General features: G+C 43.8%; 1 protein-coding gene across 3 annotated transcripts in view; it reads left to right on the forward strand.

The window, feature by feature from the left end:
* LOC126253679 (serine/threonine-protein kinase 19-like) overlaps nt 1-17,493 on the forward strand; it is a 67,776-nt gene that overhangs the window by 7,760 nt on the left and 42,523 nt on the right. For all 3 annotated transcript variants that reach the window (XM_049955202.1, XM_049955203.1, XM_049955204.1), the window contains exon 2: nt 14,495-14,721. In XM_049955202.1, the coding sequence (XP_049811159.1) occupies nt 14,495-14,721 (227 nt within the window). The remainder of the gene's footprint in view (nt 1-14,494; nt 14,722-17,493) is intronic.

Genomic DNA, 17,493 nt, shown 5'->3' on the forward strand with positions numbered 1-17,493 from the left:
AGTCGAGCCAGTGCACCACTGTGGTGTTCGTCTAATGACAGCAGCTTTTAGGACGAGTCCGGTGACCAGCGTCCTGGTGGAGGCAGTCCCTCCATTGCAGGTTAGGCATGCACAACTGCTGGCCAGTTCCATTTCACATGTTCGTAGTTGTCCTGCGCATCCGAATTACCATCTCCTTTTCCCACTCAAGGCGGTTCATCTCCTGCATCGGTGGCCCAGGTCAGGGCTTCCAATTGCAGTTCGTGTCAGATCCCTTCTTTCTGAACTGGAGTCCTTTCCTTTACCACCTATACTTGAGGTTCATTCACATACACCACCGTGGTGTACACCTAGGCCGCGGCTTCCCCTGGACTTTTCACATGGCCCTAAGGACTCAGTTAACCCTGCGGCTCTCCGCTGCCATTTCCTTTAGATTCTTGACATGTACCGAGGCCATGAAGTGGTTCACCCCCATGGCTTAATGGCTGATGATCACGTCGGCTTCACGTATGTCCATGGAGGACATGTCAAACAGCATTCCTTGCCCAATGGCTGTAGTGTTTTCAGTGCCAAGCTGGTGGCCATATCTCGTGTTCTTGAGCACATCCGTTCATGCCGTGGGGTGTCATTTCTTCTGTGTACTGACTCCTTGATCAACTTACAAGCTATCGACCAGTGCTACCCTCGTCATTCTTTGGTAGCGACCATCCAGAAGTCCATCTATGCCCTGGAACGGTCCAATTGTTCAGTGGTGTTAGTCTGGACCCGAAGTCACATCGGAATCCCAGGCAACGAACTTGCTGAGAGGCTGGCCAAACAGGCTACGCAGAAACTGCTTATGGAGATCAGCTTGTCTGCAACTGACCTGCATTCAGTACTATGCCACAAGGTTTTGCGGCATTGGGAGACAGAGTGGCATAACCTCAGTATGCACAGCAAACTGTGTGCCATTAAGGAGACTACAAATGTGTGGAAGACCTCCACGTGGGCCTCTTGCAGAGACTCTGTGGTTCTCTGTCGGCTCCGCATTGGCCACACTTGGGTGACACAAGGTTACCTCCTGTGCCGTGATGACCCACCTCATTGTTGGTGCGGCACCCGGCTGACATTGGCCCATATCTTGGTAAGTTGTCCTCCTTTGGCTGCCTGCGACAGACTCTTCAGTTACCGGACTCATTGCCATTAATTTTAGCTGACAACGCCTCATCGGCTAATTTAGTTTTACATTTTGTATGTTTTGGTGGGTTTTATCATTCTATATAAGTTTTCGCTCATGTCCTTTGTCCCTTTGTGTTCTCCACTCTAATGCTTTTAGGTTGGATGTTTTAACATGTCGTAGAGTGGCTGGCTTTTCCTTTTTATTCTCGTGGTTGGCCAGCCACGGTCATCTGCTCTCTTGTTTTTAACCCTTCTACCTGTTTCTTGTTTCTCTCTGTGGTTTTCTTTGCCTGTTTTGTCCTTAGTAGTGTTGGCTGTCCTTCTGTTGTTCTTCTGGTTCTTCCATTCTCCTGTCATTGTGCTGCACGTCTCCTTTTTTTGCTTCTTTCCCTTGTGTAATTAATTTGTCGAGAACAAGGGACTGATGACCTCGCAGTTTGGTCCCTCCCCCCCCATCCCCCCTCCCCCTTCTCACCCCTGATTTAAACCAACCAATCAACCAACCACAATATACACCAGACATCCACTAGGGTTGGAAGCTGTGGTGGCAAACTGCATATTTTCAAGTCGGTTATCATTTTATAGACTACTCTGGCTCAGTTTGGTTGCACGTATTTTCACTGAAAATTTCTAAAATTTTAAAGTCAATATAAAAATAGTTTTGTAATGAAGAATCAAAGTTGTCACAATGCACGTCATGTCAGAAGATGGCCCAGGTCTGAAGCACACCTCCTGCAACTACTGCCAGCAGCCAAAGAGATTTAGGCTTTCTCTGGGCACCATGCCATGATCTCTGCTGGACAGTGATAACCCATCTCCTCCAGTCACATGATCACTCTGTAGTAATAATACAGCTTTATTCGTTCTTGTGTGCAGCAACAATTTTTAATGTCTAGTATCATAGAAAGTGTCCACTGCTACATGTACACATTTAGCCCCTCCATGTTTCCCCATTATAATTGCTTTCCTCTCTGCATAAAGGTACCTTCCAAAGTGACATGTACTATAACTGAGTCAGCCACCGTAATTTGGTTTGTCATTTTTCCAAGTTGTCAAAAAGTCTACAGTGGCAGATATTCCTCCTGTCACAACAATGGAATGAAGTGGTTTGTGTCAAAAAGAAAATGCCCCAGCCCTTTGGCATACATATACAACAGTGGAACAAAGTGGTTTCAGTGTCAATAAGAAAATGTCCTAGCCCTTTGGCATACATATACAAGGACCCATCGGAACATCATACTTGTGAATTATCTATTACATTGGGCCATATTTTGTTAGTTTTGTATGCTTATAATAGAGCAGTAGTGTGCTGTTCAGACTCTGATCCAGTTTAGTGGGTTGGATGTTTAAGTGTGTGTGACACTGACTGGATCTCCCCCTGCGGGTCCGGGGTAAGAATAGGCCCGAGGTATTCCTGCCTGTCGTAAGAGGCGACTAAAAGGAGTCCCTCCCCCTCAAGGGGGTAGTTAGCGCCTGCGTCCGGAGACGGACGGTTCCACGACCTCTATTTGCGGTCATTTTGCTTTTTCACTTCTCGTTTCTTCCTTTCTTTGGTTGGTTCCTTTCTTTGCTCTTCTCCACCTCACTGTCTTCCTTACTCTTCCCCTGCATAATCTCCTTGCCTTCTCATTGCCTTCTTCTCCTTGCCTTCTCATTGCCTTCTTCTCCTTGCCTTCTCATTGCCTTCTTCTCCTTGCCTTCTCATTGCCTTCTTCTCCTTGCCTTCTCCTTGCCTTCTTCTCCTTGCCTTCTTCTCCTTGCCTTCTTCTCCTTGCCTTCTCATTGCCTTCTCATTGCCTTCTCATTGCCTTCTCATTGCCTTCTCATTGCCTTCTTCTCCTTGCCTTCTCTGGTCTCCGCCTCGGCGTTTGAGACACTGTCCTCTCTCTCTCTCTCTCTCTCTCTCTCTCTCTCTCTCTCTCTCTCTCTCTCTCTCTCTCTCTTTTTCCTCTTCTTCCTTCCTCGCTGTGCGCGCCTGAAGGCCGACCCACGCGTTCGCACGCGTAGCCGGTGACGGGGTAACGCGTAATTCCCCGCCCTGGGTAGACATGTAAGGCACGCGCGTACCCCCTGGTAAAGGCCAGGCCCGGGGAGGGGTGATTGCCTGAGCTGATACCTTCTGACCATGTCGATTGGTCCCTCCGTCTGTTTCTCGGGAGGTGTGACCTGAGGTGTAAACATTCACCTAAGGCGGGAGTGCCCTCTGAGAGGGTCCCCACAAGGAAGGAGCGCGCCATCGGAGACGCTGGCAATCATGGGGGATTTCTCCGCAATGGATTTCACTCCATCTCTCTCGACTTCTGCCCAAAAACGGAAACGTGACCAGCTACCAGTGACAAAAGTACTACCGCCTGCCCCACAGTTCCTCGTCGTTTCTCGATCTGAGGACGGAAAGGATTTCTCCTCTGTCAACCCTTTCGTTATCCAGAAGGGCGTCGATGCCATAGCCGGATCTGTCAAATCCTGTACCAGGTTGCGTAACGGTACCTTATTACTCGAAACTGAGAGCACCTTTCAGGCACAAAAACTGCTTCGGGCCACACTCCTGTACACATTCCCTGTCCGGGTGGAGGCTCACCGAACTTTGAATTCGTCTCGTGGTGTGGTCTACACTAGATCCCTCGACGGTTTGACTGACGAGGAGATTCAATCTTTCCTCGCTGAGCAGGGCGTGACGGCTGTCCATAGGGTCACGAAAAAGGTCAACAATGACCTTGTACCGACCCGGACACTTTTTTTGACCTTCGATAGTGTTCAGCTGCCATCGCGCATCAAAGCGGGCTACGAGGTTATTTCTGTTCGCCCCTATGTCCCAACACCTACGCGCTGCTACCAGTGTCAGCGTTTCAATCACACTCGCCAATCTTGTTCCAATGCGGCTAAATGTGTCACTTGTGGCAGGGATGCCCATGAGGGTGACTGTCCACCTCCGTCTCCTCGTTGTGTGAACTGTCAGGGTGACCATGCTGCATCCTCCCGCGACTGTCCTGTCTATAAGGAAGAACGCTGTATCCAGGAAATTCGGGTCAAAGAGAAAGTGTCCACCTCGGCTGCTCGCAAGCTATTGGCTAGTAGGAAGCCCACGCTGCTCCCAGCGGGGATATACAGTACTGTCCTCGCCTCTCCTCGGACTACCAGGGAGGTGGCAACCCAGACCTGCGATCTGACCTTCAGCACCACGGTCGTCCGTTCGGCCAGTGCTAAGATCGCGCGGTCGACGTCTCCTCTTCGTCCCATCACCCCACAGACACCAGCCCCTTCATCAGCTTCTGCTAAGACGAAGACCCAGAAGTCAGATGCACGGGCCTTCAAGAAGGAACCGTCCCGTGCAGACTTCCTACGTACCTCGACCTCCCAGCCTTCGTCCGGTACTTCCACCAAACGACCATCCAAGAAGGCTAATAGGAAGCACAGTTCTCCTTCTCCGCCACGGCGCATTTCTTCTCCTGCGCCACCCAGCGGTTGCCGCCCCAGGCCGTCATCCCTTTCGCCTGGCCGCACCGCTGGTAGCCGAACATCTGGCCGTTCACCGGCGGAGGAAGCTCCCCCTCCCGGCCATCTTCCCAAGATGGCCGATGAACCTATAGACCCAATGGACGATGACTGTCCGCCTACTGATAGCGGCGGCAGTGCTCGCTCGAAGCCAGGCCCTCAGCGGCCTTCGAGGTGACCCCTTCTTTCATCTTCCTTTTTTCTTACGATGGCACTTATTCACTGGAATATTCGCAGCATTCGCTCCAACCGAGAGGACTTGAAGTTGCTGCTTCGCTTGCACCGTCCGCTCGTCGTAGCCCTCCAGGAAACGAAGCTACGCCCATGCGATCAAATTGCCTTGGCACACTACACCTCTGTGCGTTTTGACCTACCCCCTGTGGTAGGTATCCCAGCTCATGGAGGGGTTATGTTGCTGGTCCGGGATGATATTTACTACGATCCCATCACGTTGCACACCGGCCTGCAGGCAGTTGCCATCCGCATTACTCTCCCCACTTTTACATTTTCCATTTGTACCGTTTACACTACATCGTCGTCTGCCGTTACCAGGGCAGACATGATGCAACTTATTGCTCAGCTACCTGCACCATTTTTGTTAACTGGAGACTTCAATGCCCACCTTCCCCTTTGGGGCTCTCCAGCATCCTGCCCGAGGGGCTCCCTGTTAGCAGACCTTTTCAACCAGCTCAATCTCGTCTGCCTCAATACTGGCGCCCCTACTTTTCTTTCGGATACATCTCACACCTATTCCCATTTAGATCTCTCTATATGTACTCCCCAACTTGCACGCCGGTTCGAGTGGTATGCTCTTTCTGATACATATTCGAGCGACCACTTCCTGTGTGTTATCCATCTCCTGCAGCATACCCCCTCTCCGTGCTCATCTAGTTGGAACATCTCCAAAGCAGACTGGGGGCTCTTCTCTTCAAGGGCGACCTTTCAGGATCAAACATTCCCAAGCTGCGATAGTTAGGTCGCACACCTCACGGAAGTCATTCTCTCTGCTGCTGAATATTCCATCCCTCACCCTACTTCTTCTCCACGTCGCGTACCGGTCCCCTGGTGGACCGCAGCATGTAGAGACGCTCTACGTGCTCGTCGACGTGCTTTACGCGCCATTAAACGCCACCCTACAGTGGCGAATTGTGTCAATTATAAACGATTACGTGCACAGTGTCGTCGTATTATTAAAGAAAGCAAGAAAGCCAGCTGGGCTGCTTTCACAAGCACCTTCAACAGTTTTACTCCTTCTTCTGTTGTCTGGGGTAGCCTGCGCCGGCTATCTGGCACTAAGGTCCACTCACCAGTTTCTGGCTTGACGGTCGCGAATGACGTCCTTGTGGCCCCTGAGGCTGTCTCCAATGCCTTCGGCCGCTTTTTCGCAGAGGTTTCGAGCTCCGCTCATTACCACCCTGCCTTCCTCCCCCGCAAACAGGCAGAGGAGGCTAGGCCACCTAACTTCCGCTCCTCGAATCGTGAAAGTTATAATGCCCCATTCACCATGCGGGAACTCGAAACCGCACTTGGCCGATCACGGTCCTCCGCTCCAGGGCCTGATTCTATTCATATTCAGATGCTGAAGAACCTTTCTCCTGCGGGTAAAGGTTTTCTTCTTCGTACTTACAATCGCATCTGGATTGAGGGACATGTTCCCGCATGCTGGCGCGAGTCTATTGTTGTCCCGATTCCTAAGCCGGGGAAGGACAAGCACTTGCCCTCCAGTTATCGACCCATCTCGCTTACCAGCTGTGTCTGTAAAGTGATGGAGCGAATGGTTAACTCTCGATTGGTTTGGCTGCTCGAGTCTCGACGCCTACTTACCAATGTACAATGTGGATTTCGTAGGCGCCGGTCTGCTGTTGACCATCTGGTTACCTTGTCGACCGTCATTATGAATAACTTCTTGCGGAAGCGCCCGACTGCGGCTGTGTTCTTTGATTTGGAGAAGGCTTACGACACCTGTTGGAGGGCGGGCATTCTCCGCACCATGCATACATGGGGTCTTCGTGGTCGCCTCCCTCTTTTTATTCGTTCCTTTTTAATGGATCGACAGTTCAGGGTACGTGTGGGTTCTATCCTGTCAGACACCTTTCGCCAGGAGAATGGGGTACCACAGGGCTCAGTTTTGAGCGTCGCTCTCTTCGCCATAGCGATCAATCCAATAATGGATTGCCTCCCAGCTGATGTATCAGGCTCCCTTTTCGTGGACGATTTTACCATCTATTGCAGCGCGCAGCGTACGTGTTTCCTGGAGCACTGTCTTCAGCGTTCTCTTGACCGTCTTTACTCGTGGAGTGTCGCCAATGGCTTCCGTTTTTCTGCCGAGAAGACGGTCTGTATTAACTTCTGGCGCTACAAAGAATTTCTCCCACCGTCTTTACGACTTGGTCCCGTTGCTCTCCCATTCGTGGAGACAACAAAATTTTTAGGTCTTACATTTGACAGGAAACTTAGTTGGTCTCCACATGTGTCTTATTTGGCTGCCCGTTGTACTCGTTCTCTCAGTGTCCTTCGTGTTCTCAGTGGTATGTCGTGGGGAGCGGATCGAACCGTCCTCCTTCGCCTATATCGGTCGATCGTCCGCTCCAAGCTGGATTATGGGAGCTTCGTATACTCCTCTGCACGGCCATCCATCTTACGCCGCCTCAACTCCATACATCGGGGTTTACGACTTGCGATCGGAGCGTTTTATACTAGTCCCGTCGAGAGTCTTCATGCTGACGCTGGTGAGTTGCCACTCACCTACCGGCGCGATATACTGCTTTGTCGGTATGCCTGTCGGCTACTGGCAATGCCTGACCACCCATCTTATCGTTCCTTTTTTGATGACTCTCTCGACAGTCAATACGGGTTGTATGTCTCCGCCCTGATACCCCCTGGAGTTCGCTTTCGTCACCTCCTTCAACACCTTAATTTTTCACTCCCTGCCACCTTTCGAGTGGGCGAGAGCCACACGCCACCTTGGCTCCAGGCTCAGGTTCGCGTCCACCTTGACCTCTGCTCACTCCCGAAGGAGGTTACCCCCGATTCAGTCTACCACTCCCGTTTTGTCGAACTTCGTTCGAAGTTCATTAATACGACCTTCATTTATACAGATGGCTCTAAGACCAATGACGGGGTCGGGTGTTCTTTTATTGTCGGGGCACAAAGTTTCCAATATCGGCTCCATGGCCATTGTTCGTTCTTCACAGCTGAGCTCTTTGCCCTCTACCAGGCTGTCCTTTACATCTGCCGCCACCGACATTCTGCATATGTCATCTGCTCCGATTCCCTGAGCGCTATCCAGAGCCTCGGTGATCCGTACCCGGTTCACCCTTTCGTGCACCGGATCCAACGCTCTCTTCAGCAGCTGGTGGACGTCGGTTCTCCGGTTAGCTTTATGTGGATTCCTGGCCATGTCGGTATCCCTGGAAACGAAGCTGCAGATGCCGCGGCCAAGGCTGCGGTCCTCCAGCCTCGGACAGCTTCTTGTGGTGTCCCTTCGTCAGATTGTAGCAGGGTAATTTGTCGGCGCATTGTCTCGCTGTGGCATGCCGATTGGGCTGCACTTTCAGACAACAAGCTTCGGGCCTTGAAAGCTCTACCCGTGGCTTGGACGTCCTCCTCACGCCCTTCTCGGCGGGAGGAGGTAGTTTTGGCCCGGTTGCGAATTGGCCACTGCCGGTTCAGCCATCGCCATCTGCTGACTGCTGCGCCGACGCCGTTCTGCCCATGTGGGCAATTGCTGACGGTCCGCCACATTTTAACGTCGTGTCCGAATTTTAACACCCTACGTCTCGATATTGGCCTGCCATGTACTGTAGAAGCCATTTTAGCGGATGACCCACGAGCAGCTGCTCGCGTTCTTCATTTTATCAATTTGACAACCCTCTCAAAGGACATTTGATTATGCTGTTTTCTTTTTTAATCCTATGCCTGTCAGTATGTCTTTCATCGTGTTCTCCGTTTTGTTGCTGTTTTAAACTTGTGACTCGTGGTGCATTCCTAAAGTAGTCTGGGCGCTAATGACCGTTGACGTTGTGCGCCCTAAAACCACAAAAAAAAAAAAAAAAAAAAAAAAAAAAAAAAAAAAAAAAAAAAAACTGACTGGATCATATTTTCGTAATCAGTTTAACCAGCTGTGTTTACCTGAGTCATAGTTTGGCAGTTTCAGCTGTCTGAACATTCATCCTTTAAGTCTTAACAAATCCTCTGTTTTCTGGATGCAAGTGAGCCATAACTGAGAATTTAAATTTTATATATGTTATTTGGAAACAAATGATTTTATTCAGTCATGATGCCTTCATGAAAAGAATCTACCCACTGTCCAATTAGTCTTGGTTATTTTTGTTCCTAGTTAATGACATAAAAAGAAAACTGCAAGAGCAGCTTGCAAAACTGCTTACCAACTCCTCTACTGGTTCTTTTGCATTCCCATGTCTCTTAAATTTAATTTTTTTCTCTGCTGTTTTCAAAAATTAATCAAGCCTCAGTAATTATGATAATGTTCCCTTTACATTCTGGAATTAAGTTACTTGTAGAGGAACAAATGAGCACTTTGTTGCAGACTGGATGCATCCAACTTTCTTCTTATGACAATGACAACTTTGAAGATGATGATGATGATGATGCATTATTCTAATCAACTCACAAAGAAGAGATTTGAACTAGACAAGTTTATGGTTAGCACACTGGGTGTACGTACAATGGGGAAAAGTAGGGTTGGAATCTCTTATCAGCCTATCCACATTAAGGTAGTCCTTTATTTCCCTAAATCAATTAATGTGAATGTTGCATGGCTGATTTCCTTCCTTGTCCTCCTTTTACCTAAGGCTGAGATTCAATGAAAGTGACTACATTGTCCATGGGAAATTAAACGTTAAATCTTCGTTTCTTCAAAATGGTTCAGAATATCATCCCGAATGGCCACAAATCACATCAGTTTTTGCACTTATGGAATATGTGTGGAGTAGAAAGCGAAATTTGTGATTGGAATGAGGATTTCTTGGTAGGGAGGAAGCATCATGTTAATTTGGACTGAGAGATTTTGACAGATTGAGAAGTGGCTTCAGGTGTGCCCCAGGGTAGTGTGTTCAGATCTTTGCTGTTCATATTGTATATTAATGACCTAGCAGATGATGTGAATTATAACCTCAGGTTTTGTACAGATGATGCAGTTATCTATAACAAAGTCCTGTCTGAAAGAAGATGCATAAATATTCTTACAAGATTTCACAGTGGTGCAAGTATTGGCAGCTTGCTTTAACTGTTCCGAAATGTAAAATTGTTCACTCCACAAAATGAAAAATGTAATATTGTATGACTACAATATCATTTAGTCTCAACTGAAATAGATCAACTCGCACAAATACATGGGTGTAACACTTTGTAAGGATATAAAATGAGACATTCACGTAGTTCAGTCATATGTAATGCAGGTGACAGATTTCAGTTCATTGATAGAATACTAGGGAAATGCAATCGGTGTACAAAGGTGATTACTTACAAAGAACTCATGTGGCCCATCCTAGAAGATAGTTGAAGTTTGTGGGTGCTGTACCAGAAATGACTTAGATGGGACAATGAACATACAGAGAAGGGCAGCATAAATGCTCAAAGTTTGTTTAACACATGGGACAGAGTTGGAGAAGCCAAAGAAACTGAACTTATAGGTGCTTGAAAACACACACACACACACACACACACATTATTCTGTGAAAGTCTACTTAGTTTTACAAAAACCAGCTTTAGATGATTAATGTAGAAATATACCATGTACGTATTGCTCCCATAGGGATCGTGAGGACAATGTTAGATTAATTACAACACACACACACACACACACACACACACACACACACACACACACACACACACACACACACACACTTAAGGACTCACTCTTTCTGTACTCACTATGTGAAGAGATTCTTCGGTGAATTTTGCACAGCATACAAACCGTACGTACAGGTGTATGAAACTTTATACTTTATTTAAATTATTAAAAAAATGAATGAGCTGTTACACTTTAAACTTCAGTTTTAGGAAAAATTCAAATTTCATAGTTAATTATCTCAATTTTTACCGCAGTTTTTAATAGGTATGAAAAATTCGAGAGTTTCATACACCTGTAATTATGGTTTGTATGCTGTGCAAAATTCATCAACGAATCTCTCTTACTTATGAATAGAAGTGTACCTTTAGCAACAAATGCAGTCAATAATAAATGAAAAAATGACGAAATTTCACATGTAAAAAAAAAAAAATATTTTGTTATGTTTTTGAACTTCCACTGCTATGAGTGTGAATCCTTCCTGGTCATGCTGACAAAGTTTTATGAATTTATTTTTAAAGGTATAGACAGTGGAAATTAAAATGTCCTGTTGTGCCTCTACTGCCCTAAATGGGCCCGTTCGATGTCCTACCCCCCTGAAGTGCACTGCTGCCTGTCTTAAGAAAGAATGCTTGTGCAGTTAATAACCTGGAAAGAGGACACTGCTCTATTGGGAAGCAAAGTAGGAAAGAAGCAAGATGTGAAAAACTTATTTCATGCTGATGATTGAGTAATCATTCAAGAAAGTTAAGATGGCCTGCAAAAGTGTAAAAGTGACATCTCTTGAGGTCTACATATAACTTAAAGATTACAACAATTAAACTTAAGGTATTTGCTACTCTTCTGAGAAAATTGGTGCTATAAAAAATATGCCTCAAGGGTAAAAGACTGGAGCAAGTATTTGTCCAGTACTCAACTGGGTCATTCCATTGGAAATAATCAGATGGAGATTGCATCATGGTTACAGATTTTAATGAAATTGGCCTAATTAATACCTGCACTAAAGTAAGTTCATATCTTAGGTATTGAAATGTGAAACCCCTGTGGGGCTGAGCTAGCCCCTCTCAAGGTTACAATTTTGGCCGTTTCTTTCAAAAAATGTGCCACCATGTGTGACCTCCTAGCACTTGTACTAAATCAGATACAGCCAAAAGATTGGTCTCATTTGAAAGGTAACACCTCTCCCTTATAGAAGAAAGCAGTAGCGTGTTGCAATGTTTCATGATTCGGAAGTAATACATAAAGAAACAACTACACAAGTTATCTCATTCTTGCATGTTTCCAATATTTTTTGTCTCGTGCGTAAATGATAGTACTGAAACAATATTTGGTGTTTGTAGAGAGGTGATAAGGCTGAAATCATAAAACAAATTTGGTTGTGTTAATTGCAAGCACACATTGACTTTTTGGATTTTGAAAATTTCGAATTGTCAAAAATCACTATTTGGGACCTCCCCAAATGCAGTGTGTCAAGGTCACAGCATGCCATAAATTGCTTCATTATGTACCTTGTATCTAAGTTAAATTACCCACAAAATATCTTTGTTACCCCCATTTATCATAAGTCATTTGACAATGTTCTAGTACTGGTACACCATATATTATACCAGGCATGAGCCTATGAGTGGACTTTAAAAATGTGAAAGTCATGAGAGTGACTAGTTTCAATAAAATCCGAAGGCTCTGAAATTACATGCATAGAACAGAAACATTCTGCAACTCTTTTTCCCTTTCATTTATCACCATCATCTTAGAGAAATTTCGCTTGTGAATGGTAGTAGTAAACAGTATGTTATCAAGTTAGCAATGATTTCACACCGTTATTGACAAACAGTTCATTGTTACAATGATTGCCCACAGTTGACAAACAATTCATTATTTAGCTTGTTTTCAGCAGCATAGCTAGAAAATGTGGAAACTAGTAGGCATTGCCAAGTTCTTTTTCATTAATTTCTTTTTTTACAATGACAGCTCTCCCATCTGTCACTAAAATCATGCACTGGTTTTTGATAGTAGAGAAAGACTTTCATTTCATTGAGTCATGCTCAAGATCTACTGAATTCTGCAAGTTATGTTTTAATTCAAAATGTTTTTTCGTACATAAACACTGGGATGGGTGGCACATGCTACTTGTGGTGGATGGGACAATTTGTAGTTTTCTGAAGTGTCCAAAGTACATTATTGACATTAAGTTAAATTCAACATCAAATTTTTTCACTCTGTTTAATTTTTATGGTGTTAATCCAGAACTATTAGTCAAAACTGCAAACAAAAATAATGGTGACTTACTGAAATTGCCCATTAATCTTGTCTATCAAATAACAAATGTTTGAGTTCTGGCTAAAGAAATAAAGGATTTAAATTAAACATTGTATTTCGATTTCCTTAACTCCAAATGTCCCATCCATCACTTGTGGAAAGTCTGATATATGTAATAAAAATTTATTGTTTCTATGTACAGGCAGCACTCTAACACACCATCTGTAATTTCCTCACATATTATTGTAGGCAATGGTGCTTACCTTGCATATTCTGTACATGTGCCACTGGCTTGGAGTTTCTTTTGCAAAGTGTAACATTTTTTGGACTTTGGTAAATGTATGTTTTTAAATTTTTCAGATATATTTAACACTGTATGGTAGTGTGCAGGATGTGGTGACTTCATCTTGGAGCTGCATTAGCACACCAACTTCTATTCCCCAGTTAATAAATATGTCAGTCTGACTTGACTTTTCTCAGATGTGGATTTAGGTGACAGGCATATTTTATGCTTACAACTGTGTTTGTTGTTGTAAGTTCTCATAATACAAGTCGTATTAGCCACTGAAAATTAGATACTTGTGGCAAATGTCAAAACAGAAAAGAGTTATTTTTTTATTTGCCTGCTACTCTGTTCCATAATTTCTTCCATTCCACAGTCAAATTTCTCTTTGCCACCATGAAGAAAACCATATTTTTGAATACAACAGACTATGCTACACCATCTAATTAAATATTAACTATGTATGGTGCGGCTGACAATTTGTCACCGCCACTTTTGTAATGCTTCCTAGGATTGAGAGCTAATTAACATTAACTAAATATGTTAATAACAGATAATGAAAAAGGGCCATACTGGTTTCACACTTTTACTTGGCCTCTGAGTGGAGGACGCTGGAGCAGAAGCTTGTGATCAACTCGCAACACATTGGCTGCTGAGACAAGCTCCATCTTCTCCTCCCAGAGCAGCCAGCTTATATCGTATAACAGAAACAAACATGTAATGGATTAATGCGTCACAGAAGTGGCACGAAAGATGGTGGTGAAATGCTAGAAGGACCAGGTAGAGCCTCTTCGCTCTTTTCTGCAAATGGTATTATCAATCACTGTGCACCACTTCGCACACAGATCAACACTATATTCACAATGGTTACTTATTGTTATGGTGCACTGGACTGTTACATAACTAAGGTTCATAACGAGTGTGAACGATCCAGAATAGCACACTCAGCCGACTTCCACCAATCACAGAAAAGCCAAAGAAAAGTGTGTGATCAGTATTTTGAGATTACTTAAATGAATACACTTAAGTGAAGTATTTGAAACCAATCAAAATAAAGGATGTTCACTTTAATGGGTGTTGTAACTGTTGCATACAGAACTTTGGCAAATGGGTGTATGGTACCCTAAACTATACCTTACTTCCAAGGAAACACTTCACAGCAGTGCTTAAACAAACTTATTATTCAACCGTTATTCAGGCTTAGCCCATCACCAGTCCCATGCTAGTGCTTTCCAATTTCTGTATCCTATTCTCTGTAGTTCTTACGTGTGATTCAGGCTATTTCATTAAATCATATGGATGTAAATAACACTTTTTATTCCTTGATTATGATCGACTGTTGAATATCAGTTAGATAATAAATAATTTGAGATGAAGCATCATTATTTGGCAAAATACTACTTTTACTGCATTCTGGCCTCCCATATATTTACACATTAACATACTGCATATCATTCAAAATAAAAAGCTATTTACTTCATTATTGGCTTTCACATTTGTCTTTACAGAGTGTTTTACAAAGCAAAGGAAAAATTCGAATTTTCAAACTTGGTGGTGAGGAGTCTGCACTTGTGGCAATTTTTACTGAAGATCTGAAGAAACACGTGTTGAAATGGTGTGCTGAAAAACCAATAATCACACGTTTTTTGAATGATGTTTTACCGGAAATGGATGATGTAAGCATTGATAAGAGTGTACTTCAAGAAAAGTTCACTCTTTCGGAGCATGATATAAGGTTGGTAAGCATGATACAGAAAGCAAATAAACATCCAGATGTGTGTAGATGCTGAAACTTATGTTTTTCATGAGACTCTTATTTTTCTTTGTCTATCTTTACAAAGTCTAGTTACATTTTGAAATTATAGCAGATAAAAATACTAGCTTTCAGGATCAGGGATCATTTGGAAAAAGAGGAAAGAGCTGGAGGAAACTACTCTAGTCAGGAATTAATTAGGAAAGCCAAAATGTAATTGGGTGAAAGGAATTTTGAACCTCTGGTTAAAAAAGTGTTTTTTTCCAATCTTTGATTGATAGAGGTTATTAATGTGTCATAGCATTCTTTTAGTTCAGTGTGGAAAAAGTTAGTTATGAGCAACAACTCTCATACCATACTTTTTGATCTTCTTTATGAGAAAACCACAAACTGCACAATCAAATGCTTTTCATATGTTACAGAAAATATCAGTTGGCGGTATGGTGTCTTTAAATTTTGTATCCACTGATTCTTGAATTAGAAAAATGGCATTTTGAAATCCAGTTTGAGGCATATTCCTATTGTTCCACGTCTCTACAATATGTTGTGGACCTTCGCCTCTCAGATGATTTTCCATCAGATATGTCGCATGCTAGTGCTTTCCGATTTCTGTATTCCATTCTCTGTATGTTGTCAACTCTGTCCACCTTGTTTTTGCATTGCTGTACCCCCTTTGCCCTCTGGGATTTCCAGTTAGTATCTTCTCTGCTACTTCAGTACGACTTGCCTTGCCTTCTGCATTCATGTGGACTTAACTGTTTGACAATATCATGAAGAGGATGTATTGCTAATCACCATATAGCAGAGACGTTGAATCACAGACAGACACAATAAAAAGTAAGCTATCAACCAAAATGTGTTCTTCTGAATTAAAGAGCACGTACACACACATTCACACAAACACAATTCGTAACACATGACCACTGTCTGTGGCTTCCGAGGCCAGACCGGCAGTCATTTCGTTGTGCCTTTCTGCGACTCAGTGTCTCCACTATATGATGAGTAGCTATCTATCCTTTTCATAATATTGTCATTCTATCCTGGATTTTCCATTGTTTGACTTGACTGCTTTTTTGATACATGGCTCATTACACATGGTATAAAGCGCATTCTCATATTGTCTTTTCCACTTATCTCCTTAGTAGCTGGAGTCAATTATTCTGCAGAGTACCTCTCAAACTTGTCCAGCATGTTGCTATCCCATACTGTTAGCAGCCAAGTTTCTGAGGCCTATGTGAGCATTATTCTTATGAGGAGTTTATTGAGATTTAGTGGTGCAAAATAAGAGCCTTGAAGAAAATAGTTATATTAGAGCAAAATAAGCTCTATTGGCTGCCTTTAGCTGTTTAATTTTGGAGGAGGTATCATAGTAGGTAATGGCCAATTTCACGTATTTAAACTCCTTGACGTTCTCAGATTCACAACCAGATAAAGCTATTGACTTCAGCATGTTTCCTGTTTCTACTCATCTGCAAGCTGTAAATTTAGTCTTTAACTCATTGTCAGTTCCATGTCTTTAGCAGCCTGTTTAACACAATAAATGTTTCTGGCATTACCATCTGAAATCTTCTGACTAAGTTTATATTAGTAGTGTAGACTAATATTTCCACTGTTTTGTGGATGATTGTCTCCCTGGCCAGCAAGTTAGCTTCTTGTATTATATGTTCCAGTGCTGCGTTAAAAAGAATGGAACCCACTATGACCTTTCCTTGATGTTACATCATAGTGAATATCCAGTGGCTCTGCTAATTCTCATAGAACCCTGACTCTGCTATTTGGAGTGCTCATTGTCATCCTCAACATTTTCAACAGTTTATCAGATATTCCCATTTCTCTCAGGGCAGTATATAATTTATTCTTATCCACACTATCATATGCATCTTTAAAGTCAACAAATAGGTGGTGTGTACCAATTCCAGATTCAGTTGTTTTTTTCTAAGATTTCTCTCAAGGTGAAAGAAACTGCTCCACCATTTGCTTTCCTGAGAAAAATCCATGTTGGTATAGGAATGTTTCTGTGTGGATGATCAGATGGAGGCAGTAAAATGGGCTTAGTGAGTACTTTATACTCCACGTTTAGGAATGTAACTCATCAATAGTTTGCACACTCCATTTGATCTCCGTTATTGTAGAGAGCGCACGTAATACCTCCCTTCACTTCTCAGATCAACATCAGTATTTTTAAGAGGAGCTGTTCCAGTTTCTGACTACCCTGTTTTAGTAATTCTGCAGGGATTGCAGCTGTTCCAGCTTCTTTGTTATTTGGTCATTTGAACAAAGTTCTTACTTCTTCAACTACTGGAGGGACCAGATTCTTTCCATTTGCTGCTGCTTGTTCAGTTCATAGGAACTCCTTGTGTCATCAGTACTTGAGCCATTGTTAACTCTTGTGGATTGGCAAGAGGGCCAACCCACTAATGTAAGAGGAAGCCGAAAGGCACGCGTTTTAGCTCACGCAGGCTGGCGTGAGGTCTGGAACAGGACAAGGAAGTTAGACTAATAAAAAAGGATGTAGCTGGTGGAATACTTAACTTTAATCCATTAATGTTGAACGTAGCTCTTGTCTGTACATTATTTACAATATCAATAGTAACTGAACATGGCGCCTTGCTATGTCGTAGCAAATGACGTAGCTGAAGGCTATGCTAACTATTGTCTCGGCAAATGAGAGCGTATTTTGTCAGTGAACCATCGCTAGCAAAGTCGGTTGTACAACTGGAGCGAGTGCTAGTAAGTCTCTCTAGACCTGCCGTG

This window comes from Schistocerca nitens, chromosome 4 (assembly GCF_023898315.1).
Source record: "Schistocerca nitens isolate TAMUIC-IGC-003100 chromosome 4, iqSchNite1.1, whole genome shotgun sequence".
Taxonomy (NCBI): Eukaryota; Metazoa; Arthropoda; class Insecta; order Orthoptera; family Acrididae; genus Schistocerca; species Schistocerca nitens.